The sequence below is a fragment of the Panulirus ornatus genome, chromosome 15, assembly GCF_036320965.1.
Source record: "Panulirus ornatus isolate Po-2019 chromosome 15, ASM3632096v1, whole genome shotgun sequence".
NCBI classification, from domain to species: domain Eukaryota; kingdom Metazoa; phylum Arthropoda; class Malacostraca; order Decapoda; family Palinuridae; genus Panulirus; species Panulirus ornatus.
Genome location: NC_092238.1, coordinates 26,541,720 through 26,566,939, shown reverse-complemented (window position 1 = coordinate 26,566,939; position 25,220 = coordinate 26,541,720). Strand labels below are relative to the sequence as shown.

Genomic DNA, 25,220 nt, shown 5'->3' with positions numbered 1-25,220 from the left:
TAGTTAAGGTCAAGGAAGCCTTTGACCAAATGGTTATATATTCATTTGCAATAGTAACTTCTTGATATTCTTTGTATAATTTAACAGTAATACATACAACTTTGTGATATTGCAGGTCATTTATTTGATAAATAGAGACTTAAGCTATAGTATTTTTTTTTCTCATTAAGACAGTCAACTGTATTAGATGACAGCTATTATGTGACACTTAAGTCCAAATTCTTAATCATTATGAGAACAACCTGAATGGCTAACTTTGGAACTGCAATATTCTAAAATTATAGTGCTTGTGTAAATCTGGCAACTAATACTATAAACAGTAATGCCATTCAATGTTTTACTTCACATAATGCATAAGAAATTTGGACTATCAATGATAACAAGGCAAAATAGAAATCAATATTATCACAATTACAACCATAACAAAAACAGACAACACATGAGAATATCAGAAGAATTTTATATTCCTGGTCTAAAGGAGATATATAATAATCCACAAAAATTCAATTAGAGGAAAAGATGCATATTTCTCAATGAATTACATAGGTGGAAGCTAGCTAGCTATGCTTTTAAATTCTGAATGCAAGACAAATAGTTGCCATACAGATGCATTAGTATATACAGGAAATTGTTTTACACCTTTATAATAATCAAACAATGTGCACAACTGGCATACACATTAACATATGAGACAAGTGCACATACTAATCACATACACACACAAAAGGGAGAAGTGGGGAGTACACTTCCAGTCGTTGGTGTACACAACCTGTTGAGTGATGAACATTTTCAAACCATTTCTCATACATAAAGAGGTAAACATCCTAATTTTGCTGATGAAATCTCTCTGGCATATGAATCTCTGGCTTGATGCATTCCATCAAACAGTAGGTAAGGAGGCATTTAATTGCATGGGCAACTGACAAACTTTACAATTAAAGTATGAACATTTCTATAAGACAAAATTAATATCGAATGCTTTGTCAGATGCCTTCAACAAACTTCTGCCCTATTTAAATCTGGGGAGAAGGGAAAAGGAGTATTACATGAAACACCTAAAAAACTTCAATATAAGCGTCATCGGCTTCACACTACTCTGGGAGGGGAAATCTGAGGGGAATCTGCCATCACCACAGGCTACAATAACAGTGGTGCTGCCATGGAATGATATGCAACAAGACATTCAAAAACAAAACAAAAAAATATAAACTTTAAAGTTTATAATGATGGCTCATTTTGCTCACTTGATGATGAAACCACACCTAAAAACAGGAAAGTGCCTAAAATCAATCTCTTTATGTGAAAATTATATAAGTATACCACTGCAGAAACAAGTTCATCCATTCTTGTATTTTTTCCTCTTTATGCTAATATGTGTGTAATAAGAAGAATCTGTGTATGTATAACTTATGAATGAGTAATTCCTGTGCATTTGTGTATGCATACAATATGAATGAATAACTTGTATGTAATGCATATGTGCAAGGAAATAAGTTTAATTGTAATTTGTGTGAATAATTTGAGTATAGAAGGGTACAATTTAATATATGTGTGTGTGTGTGTGTGTGTGTGCTCACTTACAGTTGCCTGTGCAGAGGTATCCATGACGGCATGTGTACATGCATGTACATGCACATTATGATCACGTGTGCAAACAAAAGTGCACGTAATGCATTATGCACATATGTCCAATGTTTATGAACTTTAATAAAGCCTCATTTCTACATAAAAGAATTACAATAATTTACCTCGATGAAGTACTGTCTAAGGCTTGGAGAACTGATTATGGCATGACTAAGCATGACCAGTTTTGCAGTTCTTCTAGGTTCAATAATGTAATGTCACTATTTTTTCTGGGTAAGAGTAGTTTGTGATTTGGAGGATAATATTACTATATATCTCTATAACAATCAATAACAAGATTTGCAGCCTAAACAGAGTATCGAAGGTCATTCTATTTCACAAAATGGAAACGTATTTATCACCTTTGTTATATGAATGAAAATCCTGACGATGAAAAAAGCAATGAGATGAAGACTACCAAAATAATTAAGTCTAAACAAGACTGTAACAACAATATCACCATCACCACCCTCATCACTAATTTCTCTGTAAACAGGTTAGCAGGTTTGGTTCTAAGACACAATAACTGTGTATGCATTATTTTGCTTGTTGCTTGAGATGTGTTGCATCATGTGAACTGGACAACTGGAACTGTTCTAAGTGATGCATATGGTCACATCTCTGGCAACAAATCATGTTCTAAGGAGTACAACATAAATGGCAACATATTTAGCATATGAGAATCCTATGTGTGCTAAATGCAACTTCAAAATCTAGGTTCCCAACTGTCTGTTGCATCACTGTCAACTCCTTATTCCATCAAAAAATAAGTTAACAAAATTTGTTTAATCATAGAATAGGTTGCCTTCTATATTCTATTTTAATAATAATACAGCCTTGTCTTTGACTAGACCAATTAATGTTCTACTAAAATCAAATAACATTATTTGTTTTCTTACGCTGAAAGCAAGACCAGAAGGCTAAGCTGCTGCAGTGGATGGTTAGCAGTCAATGGCCTTATCATTTCAATGATGCCTTTCTCTTCACTGGATGATTAACAAATGAGGCCGAAGCATAAAAACTGATGCTTGGACCAAACACACCAAAGATTTCACCACCTAGCATGAATACTGAAGGCTGCATTTTCATCTCCTTTATCTACCCTAATTCTTTACTTACCTTCCTAGCAGCTTAGGAACAATGTCCCATTTACAAGCAACCTATGAGTAACACGTCCTGACTGTAAATGGTATGCAACCAGCAGGTATGTTTAAATCAAGCTGGTAATATACTGCTGTTGTTTTTAGCAAGAGCCTGCACCAAGTACAGAAAGCATATGGCAAGATAAGACATTCTGAATTCTTTATATGCTTCCTATATCAGTTTCAAGTTGGTCACAGAGACTACAAGCTCTACAGATATATCTTTGGCTTCAAAATGAATCACCTTGTCAAAATATTTTCTTAGTGCAGGTATCTCAACCTTCCAGGTGACATGATACTAAGCAGGTCGAGGAACCATGCAACAGATTTGTATCCTCCCGGTGCTGATGAACTCTTTAAAGACGTCGCAATGAACGCCCAAATAGGCCAGCTCAGCATAAGTCAAGGTCCTCATCCCCCTGAAAAATATCAGAGCAAAAAAAAGTAAGATCTGCTAAGTAATGAAAACTAAGTAAGAATTTTAAATCATGAGAGATGAATCTGGACTTATGGAAGGATTTATATTTACATGAATTGCACCTTCAGCATATGAACGTTAGTTTAAGGCAAAAGTTGATATGGAAGAATTATGGAATTTGTTAAGAGCCTATGGTGTGGACAGGTAGGTACCTGGGACAAACAAAATTTATTCTTGATGCTACCTCGCTCTCGCAGGAAACACAAGCAAGTATAAAAAAAAAAGTGTATAGGGGAGAAAGAATTCTGCCCACAGATTCCCTGTGTTGTAGAAGGCGACTATGAGGAGTAGGAGCAGGTGGCTAGGAATTCTCCCTTCCTGTATCACATTCAAAATGAAGGAACAGAGCAAGGAGCCAAGTGAGGAATTTTCCCTCTAAGGCACAGTCATCTGCTTTTGACGCCACCTTGCTCAAGTGGAAAATGGTGAGCATGCATGGCCTTTTTCTCTGTTTTCCTAGCACTACCTCGCTGAAGCAGGGGTAGCAATGCTGTTTCCTGTGGGGCGGGGTAGCGCCATGAATGGATGAAGGTAAGCAAGTATGAATATGTACATGTGAATATAGGTATATGTGTATGGATATGTATGTATATGTTGATATGTATATGTATGTATTTGTGCATGTACAAGTGTATATGTATGTGTATATGATTGGATGGGCCATTCTTCATCTGTTTCTAGGCGCTATGTCACTAACGAAGAAAAGAGCGATAAAGTATAATAAGCAAATAAAAAAAATGTATATAAATGTGTGAGGTTAAGTGATGGAGCTACAAGAGTGTAAAACTCACTCCCTGTAACACACAGACTGCTAATCATTTGTTCTTGGATAGTCTGACATTCCAAATAGTAGGCATGGGACTATCCTTGCATCTGTCTTAACAAATGCTGGCTGATACAGTTGGTACAAGGTGACTCATTGGTCAGTTGAGGCTGGGGCAGAAAGAGGTCTTGATGACTGGAGTGACATGGTGTGTACATGGTGTGTGTGTGTGCAGAAAACATGAGTGTATTTATTTCTCTCCTATTAATACAGATATATAGTAAGGTATCTGGATGAAAAATTTTAAGAGCATTACAGCAATATAATCAGCACACACAGTTCACCAGGATGCCACTTCTAATTGCATACGTACCTGAGATATTGATGTGCTGCCCACTCCCTTTGTGATGGATTCTACATCTGTGCCAGTGCTGGAGGTGTATGGTGGGTAGGTGTCTGTTACACCTGGTTTCTTGGTTTCCTGATAAAAAATATAAGTTATGTTTTCAGAATCATTGAAAAATTTCAAATAATCAAGATCCAAACATCTAAACATTACATCATGTTAACAACAGACGATTCCACCTGTCCTAATCACAATCTATTTCAATAGCAAAGATATTAAAAGCATTAAACAATCTAGAAATATTTCACAAAAGGCAAGAAACTTCAAAGTTAATGTGGGGGGGGGGGGGGGGGGGGGGGGGGGGGGGGGGTTTGAGACTAAGTGTGAAAGGGAGCTGGGTTGTTGCATTCAGTACATTGGGGGAAAAGTTGGTTGGGATGTTGAATGGAGAAGGGTTGGAGGAAGTGGAGTGTTTTGGATGTCGGGGAGTGGACTTGGTGGTGAGTGGAGCCATGGAAGCAAGGGTGAATCACAGGGTGGGGGAGAGGGCAAGGGTTCTGGGGGCGATGAAGAATGTGTGGAGGGAGAGAGTGTTATCTCGGAGAGCAGGAGTGGGTAAGGTTGAAGGGATAGTGGCCCTGGCGATGTTATGTGGTTGTGAGGCACAGGCAGTGGATGAGGTTGTGTGGAGGAGGGAGGATTTGTTGGAGGTGAAATGTTTGAGGACGGTGTGGGGTGTGAGGAGGTTTGATCGTACAGGAGGTGAAAGGGTTAGAGAGATGTGTGGAAGTAGGAAAAGTGTGGCTGAGAAAGCAGAGGAGTGTGTGTTGAAGAGGTTTGGACATAAGGAAGGAATGAGTGGGAAGGGGTTGACAAAGAGGATATATGAGTCAGAGGTGGAGGAAAAAAGGAGAAGTGGGAGACCAAACTGGAGGGGGAAGGATGGAGTCAAAAAGATTTTGAGCAACTGGGGCTTGAACATACAGGAGGGTGAGATGCGTGAGAGGAATAGAGTGAAGTGGAACGAAGCGTTATACCAGGGTTGACATGCTGTCACTGGACTGAAGCAGGGCATGTGAAACATCTAGGGTAAACCATGGAAAGGTCTATGGAGCCTGGATGTGGATGGGAAGCTGTGGTTTCGGTGCATTACTCAAGACAAAGAGAGACTGAGTGTGAATGAATGTGGCCTTTTTTGTCTGTTTTCCTGACACTATGTTGCTGACGCAGAGGGTAGCTATGCTGTTTCCCGTGGGGCAGGGTAGCGCCAGGAATGGATGAAGGCAACCAAGTATATGTAAATTCGTATATATGTACATATCTGTGTATATGTAAGGGCTTTTATGTATATGTATATATATATATATATATATATATATATATATATATATATATATATATATACATATATATATATATATATATATATATATATATATATATATATAATCCCTGGGGATAGGGGAGAAAAAATACTTCCCACGTATTCCCTGCGTGTCATAGAAGGCGACTAAAAGGGGAGGGAGCGGGTGGCTGGAAATCCTCCCCTCTCGTTTTTTTTTTTTTTAATTTTCCAAAAGAAGAAACAGAGAAGGGGGCCAGGTGAGGATTTTCCCTCTAAGGCCCAGTCCTCTGTTCTTAACGCTACCTCGCAAACGCGGGAAATGGCGAATCATATGAAAAAAAAAAATATATATATATATATATATATATATATATATATATATATATATATATATATATATGTGTGTGTGTGTGTGTAAGTGAGTGAATGGGACTTTCTTTGTCTGTTTCCTGGCACTACCTTGCTGACGTGGGAAATAGTGTGACTGAGTGTGAACTAATGCGGCCTTTGTTGCCTTTTCCTGGTGCTACCTTGTACGCAAAGGGGGAGGGGGGTGCCGTTTCATGTGTGGTGGGATGGGGGCAGCAAGTATGAGTGTGTACATGTGTATATATATGTATATGTCTGTGGATATTAGGTTATTAGGTTATTAGGTTATTAGGTACAGTAGGGTTGAGGGTCAAGTCAATTGGGAGATGAGTTTGAATGGAGAAAAACTGGAGGAAGTGAAGTGTTTTAGATATCTGGGAGTGGATCTTGCAGCGGATGGAACCATGGAAGCGGAAGTGGATCATAGGGTGGGGGAGGGGGCGAAAATTCTGGGAGCCTTGAAGAATGTGTGGAAGTCGAGAACATTATCTCGGAAAGCAAAAATGGGTATGTTTGAAGGAATAGTGGTTCCAACAATGTTGTATGGTTGCGAGGCGTGGACTATGGATAGAGTTGTGCGCAGGAGGATGGATGTGCTGGAAATGAGATGTTTGAGGACAATGTGTGGTGTGAGGTGGTTTGATCGAGTAAGTAACGTAAGGGTAAGAGAGATGTGTGGAAAAAAAGAGCGTGGTTGAGAGAGCAGAAGAGGGTGTTTTGAAATGGTTTGGTCACATGGAGAGAATGAGTGAGGAAAGATTGACCAAGAGGATATATGTGTCGGATGTGGAGGGAACGAGGAGAAGAGGGAGACCAAATTGGAGGTGGAAAGATGGAGTGAAAAAGATTTTGTGTGATCGGGGCCTGAACATGCAGGAGGGTGAAAGGAGGGCAAGGAATAGAGTGAATTGGAGCGATGTGGTATACCGGGGTTGACGTGCTGTCAGTGGATTGAATCAAGGCATGTGAAGCGTCTGGGGTGAACCATGGAAAGCTGTGTAGGTATGTATATTTGCGTGTGTGGACGTATGTATATACATGTGTATGGGGGGGGTGGGTTGGGCCATTTCTTTCGTCTGTTTCCTTGCGCTACCTCGCAAACGCGGGAGACAGCGACAAAGCAAAAAAAGAAAAAAAAAAATGTCTGTAGATGTATGGATGTATATGTATGTATACGTTGAAATGTATAGGTATGCACATGTGCGTGTGTGGGTGTCTATGTATGTACATGTGTATGTGGGTGGGTTGGGCCATTCTTTCATCTGTTTCCTTGTGCTACCTCGCAAATGCAGGAGACAGCATTTTTTTTTTTTTTTTTGCTTTGTCGCTGTCTCCCGCGTTTGCGAGGTAGCGCAAGGAAACAGACGAAAGAAATGGCCCAACCCACCCCCATACACATGTATATACATGCGTCCACACACGCAAATATACATACCTACACAGCTTTCCATGGTTTACCCCAGACGCTTCACATGCCCTGATTCAATCCACTGACAGCACGTCAACCCCGGTATACCACATCGCTCCAATTCACTCTATTCCTTGCCCTCCTTTCACCCTCCTGCATGTTCAGGCCCCGATCACACAAAATCTTTTTCACTCCATCTTTCCACCTCCAATTTGGTCTCCCTCTTCTCCTCGTTCCCTCCACCTCTGACACATATATCCTCTTGGTCAACCTTTCCTCACTCATTCTCTCCATGTGCCCAAACCATTTCAAAACACCCTCTTCTGCTGTCTCAACCACGCTCTTTTTATTTCCACACATCTCTCTTACCCTTACGTTACTTACTCGATCAAACCACCTCACACCACACATTGTCCTCAAACATCTCATTTCCAGCACATCCATCCTCCTGCGCACCACTCTATCCATAGCCCACGCCTCGCAACCATACAACATTGTTGGAACCACTATTCCTTCAAACATACCCATTTTTGCTTTCCGAGATAATGTTCTCGACTTCCACACATTTTTCAAGGCTCCCAGAATTTTCGCCCCCTCCCCCACCCTATGATCCACTTCCGCTTCCATAGTTCCATCCGCTGCCAGATCCACTCCCAGATATCTAAAACACTTTATTTCCTCCAGTTTTTCTCCATTCAAACTCACCTCCCAATTGACTTGACCCTCAACCCTACTGTACCTAATAACCTTGCTCTTATTCACATTTACTCTTAACTTTCTTCTTTCACACACTTTACCAAACTCAGTCACCAGCTTCTGCAGTTTCTCACATGAATCAGCCACCAGCGCTGTATCATCAGCGAACAACAACTGACTCACTTCCCAAGCTCTCTCATCCCCAACAGACTTCATACTTGCCCCTCTTTCCAAAACTCTTGCATTCACCTCCCTAACAACCCCATCCATAAACAAATTAAACAACCATGGAAACATCACACACCCCTGCCGCAAACCTACATTCACTGAGAACCAATCACTTTCCTCTCTTCCTACACGTACACATGCCTTACATCCTCGATAAAAACTATATGGATGTGCTGGAAATGAGATGTTTGAGGACAATGTGTGGTGTGAGGTGGTTTGATCGAACAAGTAACGTAAGGGTAAGAGAGATGTGTGGAAATAAAAAGAGCGTGGTTGAGAGAGCAGAAGAGGGTGTTTTGAAATGGTTTGGTCACATGGAGAGAATGAGTGAGTAAAGATTGACCAAGAGGATATATGTGTCGGAGGTGGAGGGAACGAGGAGAAGAGGGAGACCAAATTGGAGGTGGAAAGATGGAGTGAAAAAGATTTTGTGTGATCGGGGCCTGAACATGCAGGAGAGTGAAAGGAGGGCAAGGAATAGAGTGAATTGGAGCGATGTGGTATACCGGGGTTGACGTGCTGTCAGTGGATTGAATCAAGGCATGTGAAGCGTCTGGGGTAAACCATAGAAAGCTGTGTAGATATGTATATTTGCGTGTGTGGACGTATGTATATACATGTGTATGGGGGTGGGTTAGGCCATTTCTTTCGTCTGTTTCCTTGCGCTACCTCGCAAACGCGGGAGACAGCGACAAAGCAAAAATATATATATATATATATATATATATATTTTCTTTCTTTCAAACTATTCGCCATTTCCCGCATTAGCGAGGTAGCGTTAAGAACAGAGGACTGGGCCTTTGAGGGAATACCCTCACCTGGCCCAATTCTCTGTTCCTTCTTTTGAAAAAAAAAAAAAAAAAAAAAAAAAAAAAAAAAAAAAACCGAGAGGAGAGGATTTCCAGCCCCCCCGCTCCCTCCCCTTTTAGTCGCCTTCTACGACACGCAGGGAATACGTGGGAAGTATTCTTAATCCCCTATCCCCAGGGATAATATATATATATATATATATATATATATATATATATATATATATAAGCAAGTTGTTATATATATATATATATATATATATATATATATATATATATATATATATATATATATATATATATATATATATATGTTTCTTTTCTTTCTTTCACACTATCCGCCATTTCCCGCATTAGCGAGGTAGCGTTGAGAACAGAGGACTGGGCCTTTGAGGGAATATCCTCACCTGGGCCCCTTCTCTGTTCCTTCTTTTGGAAAGTTAAAAAAAACTTTGACGCTGTCTCCCGCATTAGCAAGATAGCGCAAGAAAACAGACGAAAGAATGACCCAACCCACCTACATATGTGGGTATATGTATGTTGTTTCCCGCATTAGCAAGGTAGCGCCAGGAAACAAGTCTATATTTTATGACCTCACTTGTAGTCTACAGAAACTCTCACTCATGCTACCTAATGTTACCATCAGATCCTATAAGTGCACTTTAAATTTTGAGGCCCTTTTGACGTATACTTAAAGGCAAGAATTACAAAGTCCTGAAATCTTAACTACAACACTTCACAAAATGGAGATATTGCTTGAATTTGCAAAGTTTCTCAATAAAGCTTCCTAATTGTCTGATCATAACTGAAAATTCTGCATCTTATCACAACTTGCTTCCTAAAGAACAAGGGTGCATAGCCACAGTTTCAGCATGCATATTTCTTACCTGACTACATTTGGGTACAGGAAGGCTTCGGGCAAGCTTGGAAAATTCTATGTCCATGTGCTTGATAAAAGGAGAATTTAAGGCTTTCACTGCCATATCCCCATCTTCTTCATCAAAGGCCTGGATCAACATTTCTAATGTATGCACCTGAGGATTAAATTCTGCTTTAACACCAAGCACCTCACATTTATCCACAAATTATACAGTAAGTCTGAAAACAGTTCCTTGCCCCTTTACAATACTCACACTTGAATTTTTCTTCTTGCAAAAAGAGAATCAAGCAACCAAAAATCTCCCAAGAAAAAAAAATGAAAAAAGGTTATAGCAGTATGAACCCTTTGCAATGTAGTAGGAGTACATGTATATGAAGCACAAAGTTGCATTTCTCACTCGCATTAGACTTCCATCCTATGCAAAATGAATTAGTCAGGAAGCAAAACATGTGAAACCATCTTTACATACTTTAACAAATTACACCATGTTGGATCTACAAGTCCCCAGGGCTAAACTGAAGTGCCTTGTACATGTTATTTCTTAACCAAGGAATGTGATACAAAAAATGCTCATTATAAGAGTGACTGAAGACACTGCAGGGTTGTAGTCTAGTGAATATACACGAGGAATGCAAAAAACTACAGATGTCAAAAATAAGCCTGTGGTATTTTTGTGCTGCCCATATTTTTGTTTCTCGTGTCATCCTATTAATTTATCACTATTCAGCCTTAAGACCCCTTTATAGGGCTCCTGCAACTCTAAGGCTACACTCCATGCTGGAGAAAGTAATTAATGGGCTCCTTTGGAGCAGGAAGGTTCTCTAAAAGACTACTCCTTTCCATCCAAAGATAATGATACAGCCATTCTGAAAGTGGCTTCTCATTCATGCTGTAACTACCTGTATGATGAGTCTGATAACACCTGCCATCCTACTTAGATATAAATACAAACTTTCCTCCAACACTTAACTCAGTAGAGGGACTACTTATTTAACAAGGTTTCTTATTTCATGAGTAAAATTTAAAGTCTATCAAAGCACATATACTCACCTCCTCCTGTTCACAATAGGTTCCCCACTCTCTGAAGGCTTTCTCTGCAGCAACAGAATCACCACGAGCCAACTGAACAAGCACCAGTGCTACTGTCAACCTTCCAATGGCAGCTAAAAAAAACAACTAATTACTGTAACAGAGGACAGACATGCATTAAGTCTAGTTTGCCTTAATTATCCAAAAATCAACTGACATCTGATTGTTTACAATTTACTCTGTTGTTTTCTCTCAAGTGCAGTGATTTGCAAGTTTTCTACAATATCTAAGCAAGGTGGTAATACAAACTCAATCTGAACTATGTCACCATTTACACTAGGTAGTATAGAGTATAGGCATATCATGTTAAATTCAGAAAATATTTTCAAATAAAATCCAGGTAAGGGGCTGGAGAAAATGTATATCAATACAAGAATCAACAGTACAGTACTATCCATAAGCTATACCCAGATTTTCCTTACAACTATGGATTAAGTAAAATTCACTTCTTTCAATGACATTTTTTACTCACGATTATTCTCTCCAGCTTGATGATAACAAATTTCTCTCCTAATGGCATCAGTTGCAGCGTCATATCTGCAAGTTACAAAGAACAGTATACAACTGATTCTATACACTGCTGTTTTTCTCTACAAAAAGAGATGTAAACTAAGGTCTTACTGATCTACAGAATCAGGGGGGTATAAATTAGTATTAAGCAATGTGTGGTCAATGGTTTGAAGTGGTACAGGTAATCCACAGAGTAGTCTGTTGGGTTTGGGTGCAAATGGTTGGCTCTGGTTTCAGTTTACTATACATGAAAATTATAGTGGATATGTGCAAATGAGGCCATTGTTCTTTTTTTCCTGATGTTGCTTCACTAACATGGGCAAAGCAGTTACTCATGAAAAAAAAAGTTACTGCTGTCTGTCTAGCATTATTCTTACCATTAACACATGTGGGAGAGTGTGAGGCATGCAATAGATAAAACGAATTGGAGCACTGTGGTTTATAGGGGATGATGTGCTAAACGTTGGTATGTGAAGCAGTCAGGGAAAACCATAGAAAGTCTGTGGGGCTTGAGTGAGGATGGGGGCTTTGGTTTTTAAGCATCATACATGACAGATAAAGAGTGGATGCAAGCAAATGCGACCATCTCTTCAGACCTTCATAGCACTACCTCACTAATGCAGGAAATGGTGAATGTGTAAGAAAAACTATCATAATATAATCATCATTACTACTGTTATTTTTTATATTTGATCGCCATTTCTCATGTTAGCAAGGAAGCACTAGAAACTGGAAAAACTGCATTCATTGACATCTATTCACTAACCATCATGTGCAATGCACTGAAACCACAGCTTCCTATCAAAAACCATGCCCCACATACCTTTCCCAAGACACTTCACATGTCCTGGTTCAGTCCAGTGACAGCAAGTCAACCTCTGTATAAAAACATCATTCCATCCACTCTAGATGCCTTGTCACATTTCATCCAATGTAAGGCTTTCATCACCTCTTCTGTTTTCACCAAACTACTCTCCATAACTCTCTTACCTAGTCTAACATCCCAAACCAAACACACTACATATGCCACCTTCTCATCAAACACATTTAAGAGTCCTTCAAAATACTCATTCCATCTCCTCACTTCATCACTGCCTGTTATTGCTTCCCCTTTTGCCCCTTTCACTGATGTTTTTATCTGTTCTCTTGTTTTTTGCCCATTATTAACCTCCCTCTCCTGAAAGTTTACTGATACTTACTCATCCCAACTCTCATTTGCCCTCTTTTTCAACTGCTGCATCTTCCTCTTGACCTCCAGCCACTTTTGCACTCCTTCCCTGTAAGTACTGCTCAGAAGCCTCCCTTTCTTCTTTCACTAGCAACCTTACTTTTTCATATCACCACTCACTACTCTCTCTAAGCTGACCACCACCCACCTTTCACATGCCACAAGCATCTGTTGTACATGCCAGCACTGCTTCCCTAAATACCTCCCATTCCTCAACCACTCCCCTTCCTTCATTTACTTCCACCTTTAGCCATCCTTAAATCAACCTATCTTGGTATTTCCTTATGCAAGTCTCATTTCCAAGCTCACTCACTTTCACCACTCTCTTCTCAACAATATTGCTTCCTCTTTTCCTAACACCTCTACAAATCTTCACCCTTGCCTTCACAAGATTGTGATGTGACATCCTAACAGCTGCTCCTCTCAGTGCATTTACATCCAAAGTCTCTCTTTTACACATCTTTCAATTAATCAATATGTAATTCAATTATGCCCGCTGACCATCTTTCCTACTCACATACGTACACTCATGTATGTCCCTCATTTTAGACCAGGTATTGTCAATCACTAGTCCTTCTTCAGCACACAACTCAACAAGCTGTTTACTAATTCCATTCATAATACTGAATACCCTATGTCCCCCAATCATACCCTCAACTGCCACATTATTATTCTAAATATTACAATCATCGATCGGGGCCTGAACATGCAAGAGGGTGAAAGGCGTGCAAGAAATAGAGTGAATTGGAACGATGTGGTATACCGGGGTTGATGAGCTGTCAATGGATTGAACCAGGTCATGTGAAGCGTCTAGGGCAAACCATGGAAAATTTTATGGGGCCTGGATGTGGAAAGGGAGCTGTGGTTTCGGTGCATTATACATGACAGCTAGAGAGTGAGTGTGAACAAATGTGGCCTTTGTTGTCTATTTCTAGCGCTATCTCATGCACGTGCGGGGGGAGGGGAGTGTCATTTCATGTGTGGCGGGGTGGCGACAGGTATGAATAGAGGCAGCAAGTATGATTTATGTACATGCGTATATATGTATATGTCTGTGTATGTATATATATGTATACGTTGAAATGTAGAGGTATGTATATGTGCGTGTATGTATATACATGTGTATGTGGGTGGGTTGGGCAATTCTTTCGTCTGTTTCCTTGTGCTACCTCGCTAACACGGAAGACAGCGACAAAGTATAATAAATAAAATAAATAAGTTACTAGCATCATTTTGTAGCTCTAGGATCCCTTTAATGCTTATTCCTACAGCTGAAGTAACAAAATAGGGTGGGGTCTTTCAGTAAGAAATTCCCTGATGATACTGTACTCTTTATACTCGCTGAAAATGGTACAGCCTCATCGGAGGTGACTTTTCCTTTGTGCTGTCACCATTTGTAGCTGAAGTCCATTGGTACCATTTAGTTGCTAAGGAAGATTATACAAACTCAAATAATCTTTTTGGTCTTTACCTACCAAGTACTAACACGATAAATGAATAAGGGTAATCAGTGTACACTAATATTTGACTTACTTTTGTAGCTTGACATTGAGACGAGACACTCTGCTTTGGTATTCGGCAGCTTGACGAGGACGGTCTTCAGTCTAAATAAAAGAAAAAAAAAGAAAAAATATAATACCATAATAATGCAAGAGAATAAGAATGAATAATAGGGTCTTCCTGGCCAATGGTCAAGCCTCAAGCAGAGGGATTTTTCTCTTTATAAGGGAGTGAGGTATTTGAGAGTTATTGCCTTGAGTAGTATGCTTGGTGTTGTGGTTTCAAATCCATTTACAATTTGCCAATCTGCATATGGATACCCAGTCCATATGAAAGAGGACCAAACAAGGTTGTACTTATATCCACTACAATACTTGCTTTGTGCAGTGGCAGTATCATGATGAATGAGGTAGGCGGTGCTGCTACTGTGAAAAGTAAAAAAGAAGCTTAAAATTGGGAAAAGATGTTAAGTTTTAAAACTTCGAGGGGATACTAGAGTATCCAAGTCTCACTCTACCTTTTCATGGTGACCTTGTTATTACAACCATTACCATTCATGGGTGGAACTTAAGGGGGATGCAATGCCCAACTCCACCAGGACAATCCTTTTAAATTCAAACAAACACCTGAGGTGTGCTGTCACTTTTAGTTTCTATGACAATTTTGGAGCATCACTGTCTTTAGAAACACTGCGCTGGAGTTGCCCTCTGCCAGTGACCTGTCAAGGGTTGGGCACAAAAGGCTAAAACTTGGCACTGGAGTCTATCAGTTATGCTGAGGATTAAAAGAGATGAGCCATTGAGGGTGATGGTGATGAATGAGAATGGGATGACAGGTGAGAGTAAAAGAAGGAAGCTCGTGGAGAGGTTTAAAATTTTGAGCATGGATGTGCCAGGGATTGAGAAAAACCATATCCTTGGGCAGGGTGTGTGGAGTAAAAATGGAGATGATGAATGCAAGTTATGTGTGGGCACAGAAGGTGGGGTGGTATGGACATGGACAGGATTGAATGAAAATTATTGGGGAAAAGGAAACGAAGGATGTGCAATTCTGCTATTACTAATAGTGGGGGAGAGTGCTACATAGAATGGATGGAATGGATCAAGAATAGCATTGGTGAAAGGAAAGACTGGGATTGTGAAATATGCATTCACATGTGTATATGCAATTGTGAATAAGAAGCCTATACAAAGTAAGGATGAAATGAAGCTGCTCTGGAGAAATATGAATGACTGTATATATGGTTTTGAGAATGAAATGTGGTTGTACTAGGTGATATGAATAAAAAAGTGGGATATCATGAAATTGGTGAGATAGGTGGTTAATGAGGAGTGCTAAAGAGAATGGAAGTTATCTTATGGATACTTGTGCTGAGAGGGGTTTATTTTTTGCAAACACCTTTTTTCAGCACAATATACATGAATGAGAATTGATGGAAGAGAAGAGCAAAAGGCTTTGACTGACTATGTGGCAGTGGATGAAAGACTGAGAAAGGCTGTGCTATCTAGATACTAGAGTGGTGATAGGATTCTTTGGAGACTCTGATCATTTTGTGCTTCTTATAGGGATGAGAATCAGGGAGAAGTGGAGGTATGGTGTAAGAAGGAATGGATAGGTATGAGTTCGGAAGTGAGAATATGAATCAGAAAAAATGCAGGGAGGAGTATGAAAGGAAGGTAACTGAAAGCTCAGACGGTTGTGCAGCAAATACAGGGATGCAGTCATGTGTGAATGAGGTGTTTAAAATGTTTAGAGAAACACCATTAAAGTTTGCTGAATTCATAGTTGGATACAAGGCCATGAAAATAGGAATAAAAAGAGCAATGCATGGTAGACAGAAGAGTTCCCGGAGGGAATGAGCATCAGAGATATAGATAGTATTGCTTCATTGCTGGCATGGAAATCCATCTCTTATGCACCATCTTTATTCCCATTCAAACAAATGGATTAAGTGCATGTAGGCCTTTTGAGGAAATTACCTATGTAAAACCATGTTTTAACAATACCAAAGACTGGGTACAGAGGTGTGATGTCTAATGCCCTGGAAGAGACTTACTATACCCTACAGGAAGGAAGTGTGAAAATATAAAATGAGAAGATGGGACATGGAAATATGCAGATATTAAAATGATGAGCAGGAAACAGAGCTTTCTCAGAAGAATGTAAAAATTATACAACATCTGGGATACATAAAATATTATAACATGCAAAGTACCAATAATGCATACCAAGAGAAAACAGAAAGTGACAAAAAGCAAATTTAAAAGAGAATTTTCCCACAATTATCAAATATACATATAATAAGCAACAAGCGATGAAAAAATATTAATCAAAAGAAAGTTTTAGTTAACAACCAGCACCAGCATCAGTGCCAGCCTTTATGTTTTCCATGTCTGTTTACTTTATCATACTGAACATATTTGGAGGAAGTGTAGATGTGCATGCACTGTGAGGCTTCAAACACTTTATCCTTCCCAGATAAATGGGAATGGTGTTTGTTGTAGATGATAAGTAGCGGAAGAGATAGACAGAGGCTCATCCAGCATGCCAAGTTCAGCAGTGCAGCAGAAATGTTTCTTTTTAAATATGAGGATGAACGGCTTACCAATTGTAGTTATGAGGCTAAAAAAATGAATGTACAATAAATTCTCTTTGGCCCTTACAGACTGATGACATCACAAATTAAATTTTTGTAAATTCAAAGAACTGAAGTTGATAAAAATGAGTTGGAGATGAGGCATTATTAAGAAAGCATAAACTAGTAAAGATAATTAGTCTATTTCCTTTATATAAACAATATAATGCAACATACCATAACAATGTCAACAGCATGTTCATACATGTGTAGTGCCTTTTCTGGAAGTTGGCCTTCAATCATCTTGGCACCTTTCTCGAGTGAAAGTTCTGCTGTGTCAGGGATTATATGCTCCTGGTACATGCACGCTGTCCGCTCACAAAACTTGAAAACGGAATCCATGTCTCCTAACTCTTTGCTGATTAAAGCAGCCTGTTCTAGACACCTACAAACGAAAAGACATGGAAGGAACGTATCAAAGCAACTTCATCTCAAAACATACAAAAGATTTCTTTAAAATATCATTCATTTAAAGTGCAAATTTTATGTAAAATTCCAGGGTACAAAATTCAAGTGAAAAATATAAGTTATTCTGTTGTCTCCCAATCTCATGGAATACTAGCTCCGCTTATCAAGTGTTGAGAAACACTCTGACAAACCTATCACACCCATGAATTAACACTGGGTCTCTGGTTATGAAAAAAAATATTTGTCTTGCACTTTAACCCATGAGAGGAATAGTGCATTTTATTAAAAAAAAAAAAAGTTCCCAAAATACAGTCCTGCAACTTAAAAATACTAGATCCACCTAAAACATAACAACCAAATAACAAAAACTGATGACAACTTATCACACAAGTTCAAACAGTTCTTCATACTCACTTGCCAGCTGAAAAAAATCTGTGGAAAGAGTTAAGGTACAACACAAGAAATAAGGAAAACATATGGCAGATGCTTTATAGCAGTTATCCAGCACCCTAAGCTGCGTTAATAAATTTGTCCTACAATCTGGTCATACATATCAAAGTAGTATCTAAAGAACAGTTCTGTAAAGTGGTTCATCGTTATCCATAAGAAAAACAGTCACCTACTCTTTTTTTATGTATAAGGTGAATGTGAAAGGAGGAAGCAATCTTTTGGCAGATGGGTTTCTATCCTCTCTATTCAAGATGCTATGTGCATGCCACCACTTTCTCAATTATTTTTCTTATATAAAACTTCTCAGGTACACTCATCATCTAAGCATCTGTAATATGAGCATTCACTTTCTTCTCCTAACCTTTCATATAAAGGCATTATTCAAGCATTAAGCCATTACTTAGGCACACCACCTTGAATCATTTTTTTTCTTTTTTTTTTTTTTGCTTTGTCGCTGTCTCCCACGTTTGCGAGGTAGCGCAAGGAAACAGACAAAAGAAATGGCCCAACCCACCCCCATACACATGTATATACATACGTCCACACACGCAAATATACATACCTACACAGCTTTCCATGGTTTACCCCAGACGCTTCACATGCCCCGATTCAATCCACTGACAGCACGTCAACCCCGGTATACCACATCGATCCAATTCACTCTATTCCTTGCCCTCCTTTCACCCTCCTGCATGTTCAGGCCCCGATCACACAAAATCTTTTTCACTCCATCTTTCCACCTCCAATTTGGTCTCCCACTTCTCCTCGTTCCCTCCACCTCCGACACATATATCCTCTTGGTCAATCTTTCCTCACTCATTCTCTCCATGTGCCCAAACCATTTCAAAACACCCTCTTCTGCTCTCTCAACCATGCTCTTTTTATTTCCACACATCTCTCTTACCCTTACGTTACTTACTCGATCAAACCACCTCACACCACACATTGTCCTCAAACATCTCATTTCCAGCACATCCATCCTCCTGCGCACAACTCTATCCATAGCCCACGCCTCGCAACCATACAACATTGTTGGAACCACTATTCCTTCAAACATACCCATTTTTGCTTTCCGAGATAATGTTCTCGACTTCCACACATTCTTCAAGGCTCCCAGGATTTTCGCCCCCTCCCCCACCCTATGATCAACTTCCGCTTCCATGGGTCCATCCGCTGCCAGATCCACTCCCAGATATCTAAAACACTTTACTTCCTCCAGTTTTTCTCCATTCAAACTTACCTCCCAATTGACTTGACCCTCAACCCTACTGTACCTAATTACCTTGCTCTTATTCATATTTACTCTTAACTTTCTTCTTTCACACACTTTACCAAACTCAGTCACCAGCTTCTGCAGTTTCTCACATGAATCAGCCACCAGCGCTGTATCATCAGCGAACAACAACTGACTCACTTCCCAAGCTCTCTCATCCCCAACAGACTTCATACTTGCCCCTCTTTCCAAAACTCTTGCATTCACCTCCCTAACAATAACAATAACATATATACAATAAAAAACACTGTTGTCCCCTTCTTAAGAAACTCAGGTGCATTCCACATTCCTGCTGCTCTGCCACATTTTACTTGATGGATGGCTTTCAATGCCTCCTCTCTTTTCACCAAACCATTTGTAAGGACTCTCTCACACTACACACCAGATATTCAACAGTCCTTCAAAATTCTCAGTCCACCTCTTTATCTCTTTTCACCTCTTTGTTTGCCTATTGCCACTTCCCACTGGCTCCCATCAGTGTCACTCCAAAATGTTCTTCTCACACTCTTCACCTTTTCAAAACATTTTCTTATCCTCCCTGACACTCTCTTAGCCTATTTCTCATATGCCCTCTTTTTCGGCTCCCATATCTTTCTTTTGATCTGTTGCTTTCTCTTGTACAATCTCTAAGCCCTCTATTCATTCTTTGCATATAGTATCCATATCCCTCTCTCTTCTTTCATCCAACCATTCATACATCCACATCCCACCTTATACACACACTTCGCTTGCATGCGTAAGCACTGCTTCCCTAAAGACCTTCCACCCCTAAACCAATCACCTGTTTTCATTTACTCTCACCCTATGCCACTCTTTATCACTCTTGATATCTTAGCATGTAAGCCTTTTCTCTAAGCACATTTCATTCAGTTTTACTACTTCCCTTGCATATCATTTCTTCTTTCCCTAAAACTACTACAAACTTTCACACACCTCTTCCCAACAATGATTAGGCAGTCCACCTAATGCTCCTCTCAGTAATTTGTTAACACATCTGATAATTAACACAATCAAATAAGGCCCATGGAAAATTATGTTCGCACAAAATACTTTTAACGGACAATTTTTTTTAAGTAAAAAACTCACGGTATTTCCAATTGCCATTTACATGGGGTACCCCATACTCCAAGTTACACTCTCAACTGTCATATTACTCACTTTTGCATTGAGATCCCCTACCACCAAGATTCGAACCCTTACAACACAAATGCCAAAGTGCTCATCTAAAATCATATGTGACAAAAACAAAGCAAAAACGTTCTTTACACATTAATTCATAAAATAATGATACTTAAAGGATCATTCTCCTTCACAGCAATGGTGTACATGCTAACAACAGCAATATAACTATTTCTATTTGTGAGATTTCTCATTTTTACAACAATTCACCTCCACAAAACAACTCCGACAGTGAGTTCAGATACAGCCCTACTACTCTTTTAAAAGCTCATAATGCTACAGAATTCACACCTCTGTTACATCATTCTCAACCAACAAACAAGCATCACATATAGGTTTAAGGATACGATCGGTTGAGCTTATAGTTTTCAACTGCCTTCAATAAGCACTCCCGGCACTGAGCAAACTGCCTGGCTGTCTTATAGCATGTAGCTGAAAAACACAAATTCAGTATTAGTAACAAGGTTACATAAAACAGTGCAGTAAATAAGTTATGTCTCTAAGATAACCAATATAATTCTTCAAATAATCACAGCTAAATATATGTTTTTAACTTTACATTGAAAAACAAACTTTAAGCTTTATCTCAGGAAGAGATGATACAAGCAATAAGAAATGAAAGGGGAAAAATATGAAAATGCTAAAAGATAATGCATTTTCATGAATTCATAAAATATCTAGAAAAGCAAAAGTAACCCTAACTGATACAACAAAAAATTGGCTCTGAGCTCATGAAAAATATGTTTTAGGTTAGGTTAGACTCCTTGTCTACCCTCACCCAAGCAGTTTTCTGTCACCAGGTTATCCTCTGTGAAAAAAAACATGACTTATTGTGTCACTGGCATTCGTATCCCCTTGGATCTGTATTTCACCTATGGCCAGCTCCCCTAAAATGTCATTTTACCATGAAAAATAAAATTGTTCACATGAACTTTTCCATTACTCTTTCTGTGTGAAAAGACAGCTACTGAAGTTTCCATATGTTTTGTTATATATATAAAAACGAAAATATGCATGAATACCTTCATTACATTTTATAATAATTGGCTCTATTAAATTCAATATGGCCAAAATATATTCAGATGCACAACTCATACATTTGCACATCCACAAGTCTTCCTAATATACACTGCAAGAGGTCACAGCAGTGCGCATGATCTAGCACATATAGACAAAGGTTCATAGTTCTATAAGTTTATTGTAATTTCAACATATGTAATTAAATGTCACAGCAAAACATTTATCTGGGACATCATGGTTGTTAATAAGAAGGTATGTTGTTAGTTTTCTCTATGGCTATCACTAACTTATTTGCAGAATAATACAGTACATCACACAAGAAGAGAGGTAGCTACTAAATGGACAATGAGGATAAACGTTAGTAACTGATGGCTTTACTTTTTAAGTAGATTGTTCTGACTAACATTAAGATATACATTTTTTTTTGCATTAATATTCAGTGGCAAAATTACTTAGGTTCGACTTCCCTACCTTAAAAAGCCCAACGGCTGAACGAATCTCAAAGATAGCAGTAAGCATGGGAGTTCCATTAAAAAATAATCAAACTAGAAATCAAGAGAAAATGTCTACTAACCAGCAGCATTGTACTCATCTGCTGCCAAATCATAGTCTGGTTTCCATTTCAACAAGCTTGTCTTAAGGCTGCAAAAAAATACACAGATATTAATCATGAATCCTGCCATTTATCTTAAAAAAATCATATATTTTCAGTATATGCATGATAATATTTTTCTTTTTACATACAACTAATGAATGTACTGTTAATCAATATTTCACAAGACATAAGTACCCTTGAAATTAATGGATATTGTCTTACAAACAGAAAAATATATATGAAACACTAAAAAAAGGCACTTTTCACATACGTCAAAATACCTACCCATACAAAAACCATATTATGGTAAGTGAAGACATTTTATTTGACAAGTATGAAAACCATTACCTTTGTAACATTACCCAAGTTAAGAAGGCTCTGGGTTAAAAGGAAACAAAGAATACATGTGAACCTTAATTACCTTACTAAACCTAACTTACCACAGAGTATTAAATATATTTGTAAGTAAAAACACATTTTACCCATATAAAGTATGACGAAATAAATTTCAAATTCTAAACAGATTTAAAAATAACTGCTGCAGAAACTTCTGAATGCAATAACAAAACCACTTAATTAGGGTCTAGTACTGTCCAATAAAACCTAAACTAATCTACCCTAGCACAGATTTCGTTTCAATATTCTATGTTAAAGTTGAAATATACCACACACACAATGATTCCAGAGCTGTGTCAACTGCCCAAAATGCAACCAAATTGCTAACACACAATGCAGCTGCTGCTGCATACAATCTTGGCAGCTAGCCACATTAATAATGGTATATTTCAACAATAAATCTCAGCTGTTTAGGGAAGTTAGATGAGATTTTCGTATGTCTGGCTGATTTCCAGAAATGCATCATCACCAGCTTTCACGATAATAAACACTACATTTTCCCTAGGCTGCACTGCCCTTTCCATCATTAATCTACCTTTGCAGTTGAAAAATAATACTTGAAATCCCACATCCCTGGACTCATTCTAAACACAGTACCTTAATACTGCAAAATGTAATCAGTGATATTTCTATGCAATTCCAGATGTACCCTTTAATTTTGTAATCAGTCTAACCCTAATTCTAGTAACTAATGCCAGGCTTACTTACAGGAAACAGATGATTAATTACCTGCAATGCCTATGTGAAATTCTACATTGTATTAAAAGAACACAATACGATTGGCAGAGCATTGAAGCTTTATGTATTAGGTACTGGGTGTTTTGCCAACAAGTTGGCATCAGTGGATCAAACACTAATGTGCTGAAAAGTTTATTCTTGGGGTTGTTTATTTTCCCATGCCAGTCATGGATTCCTAAGAGGTAAGCTAAGGTTATATTAAGGTAGGTTAAGGTAATGGAGGCCAGGGACAGAGCCCCCCCTAGCTTGGGGATTGGTAAAGTTTACTGTTTTCACAGCTTCACTAAACACTTGCCTAATCTTCCAAGATGGCAAAGGGTATGAGCTCATCTACTATCTCATCCAACGTTTGTCCAAATAAATCTGATCTATCCAATAATCTAAAATCTAAACAGAGTATATTTGTATATACCTCAATATTTGCATAACTTTTCCTTCTGCTGTGGTAAAAACATTTAGTATGGTGGAAATGCACAAAAAATTTAAATTATTACTAAATCCATCAGTGCCAACATGCCTGGAAACTAACAACTAGCAATCCTTATGAAGATCAAGGAAAATGTGGGTTTATCAACATAATGTGAAACACTTGTCAAAAACCAGCAAAACCTGGGAAAACCTCATCTAAACCAACATCCAACATTTACTGCTCCTATGTAAGCTGCCACTTGAAAACTGCTGAAGGAGAAAGCTGACTAACACCAGCTTGCAAAATATGAAAAACAGTTTTCATATCATATGAAAAATCAAAATAATATGTTATATACCAATTGATGGGGAAGGTTGGGCATGATTTTCAGAGGTTCTGTCAATTTCTGTCTTGTTTCACCTTTTACAAAAATAACCCCATACTCTTAATGATCTTCACGATTCTCAGCACTACCACCTTATGTAATATCATAAAATAAAACACAATGCTCCATATGATATTTTGCCATACATATTCTGTTCTTCAAATACTGCACTTCCTATCAGTGGCAAATTTTACTAATGCATGGCCCCATGCACCAGAGTTTTGGGGTCCCTCACTTCCTTAAATTCAAAAAGAAAAATAGGACAATTTAAAGCTGTATATAGGAATATCACAAAGGCAAGCCAGACAGTAGACAGCAAGCTGCATCTAGCCCCATAATTCAATTTCGGTAACAATTATGTTTGAAGATCTTGCTTCCATTCTCTTTACCCAATAAAAAATCAACTGTGACTAAATGAAAGGGGCCCTCCAAAATGTGGGTGGTGGAGCACATGCCTAAAGTGCAATAGTCTCAACCGGCCACTGCTGCTAATATATAACAAAATCGTTCAAAATCCAAAGCTATTCACTCTATGTGACTAAAGTACACTGCCACTTTACCATACTATCATTTCCACCACAATATGAGAATGAATCTAACCACCAAATTTAATTCAGTAACATAAAAATATAACATTGCTAAAGTAAACAGTAAATTACTGCCCTTTTACCTTGGTATGGACACAATTATTTTGGGAAGCATTTTGATGATAATGTACAGTAAGCTATAAAGATGACATCACCAACTGTAGACAAGACAAAACATAGAAAACTGGCATTTATCAAATGCAACACTTACATGTTACTAATATTCAATGAAACAAAAATATAATATCAGGTTTGGGATGTGCTCCTCTACGTGTCCTCCCCAAATCATATAAGTGCAGGAAAAATTATGGATTATTCATAAATTCTATACGTCAGATATAATACTTACACTTAAAAGAAATCATTTACACAGTACACGACTGACAAGCCTATGGGGACGTCTACTATTGAGTACGCATCCCACTTGTGATACTGTCATGGTTTAATGACTTGTCAAAAAGAGAAGCTCAATGGAGGTGCATCTCTTCGCATGTTATTAGCCATTCTACCTTTTATACAGCCTTAAGCTAACCAAATATGGATGACACCACTAGAATGATAAAAATGGACGTCTAACAAGACAAGTATACCTTTTCTCAGCCTCTCTGATGTGAGCCAGCGCCTCTTCGATTTTCTTCGTGGATGCCATGTTTGTTGTGTTGACAGACGATGCGAACTTGTTTACCTCAGAGGCCGCAGGACACATGCGCCGACCTCTTCCCCGAATTTTA

At 38.6% G+C, this 25,220-nt stretch overlaps 1 protein-coding gene across 1 annotated transcript; it reads right to left on the bottom strand.

The window, feature by feature from the left end:
• Positions 1-100: 100 nt before the first annotated feature.
• gammaSnap1 (gamma Soluble NSF attachment protein 1) lies at positions 101-25,220 on the bottom strand. The gene is made up of 11 exons (XM_071670649.1): positions 25,080-25,220; positions 21,954-22,021; positions 20,707-20,791; positions 17,872-17,889; positions 17,227-17,434; positions 14,448-14,518; positions 11,649-11,713; positions 11,138-11,250; positions 10,095-10,241; positions 4,380-4,487; positions 101-3,184 (listed from the first exon to the last, which is right to left on the bottom strand). The coding sequence occupies exons 1-11, from the start codon at positions 25,193-25,195 to the stop codon at positions 3,158-3,160; spliced, it is 1,026 nt and encodes a 341-aa protein (XP_071526750.1). The 5' UTR covers positions 25,196-25,220; the 3' UTR covers positions 101-3,157.

Excerpts from the sequence above, each read along its gene's own strand:
- gammaSnap1 (XM_071670649.1), bottom strand. The coding sequence starts at position 25,195 with ATGTGTCCTGCGGCCTCTGAGGTAAACAAGTTCGCATCGTCTGTCAAC. Across the intron at positions 20,792-21,953 it reads AGATGAGTACAATGCTGCTG|CTACATGCTATAAGACAGCC; the intron begins GTTAGTAGACAT and ends TGTGTTTTTCAG. Across the intron at positions 11,251-11,648 it reads TCAAGCTGGAGAGAATAATC|CTGCCATTGGAAGGTTGACA; the intron begins GTGAGTAAAAAA and ends TGTTTTTTTTAG.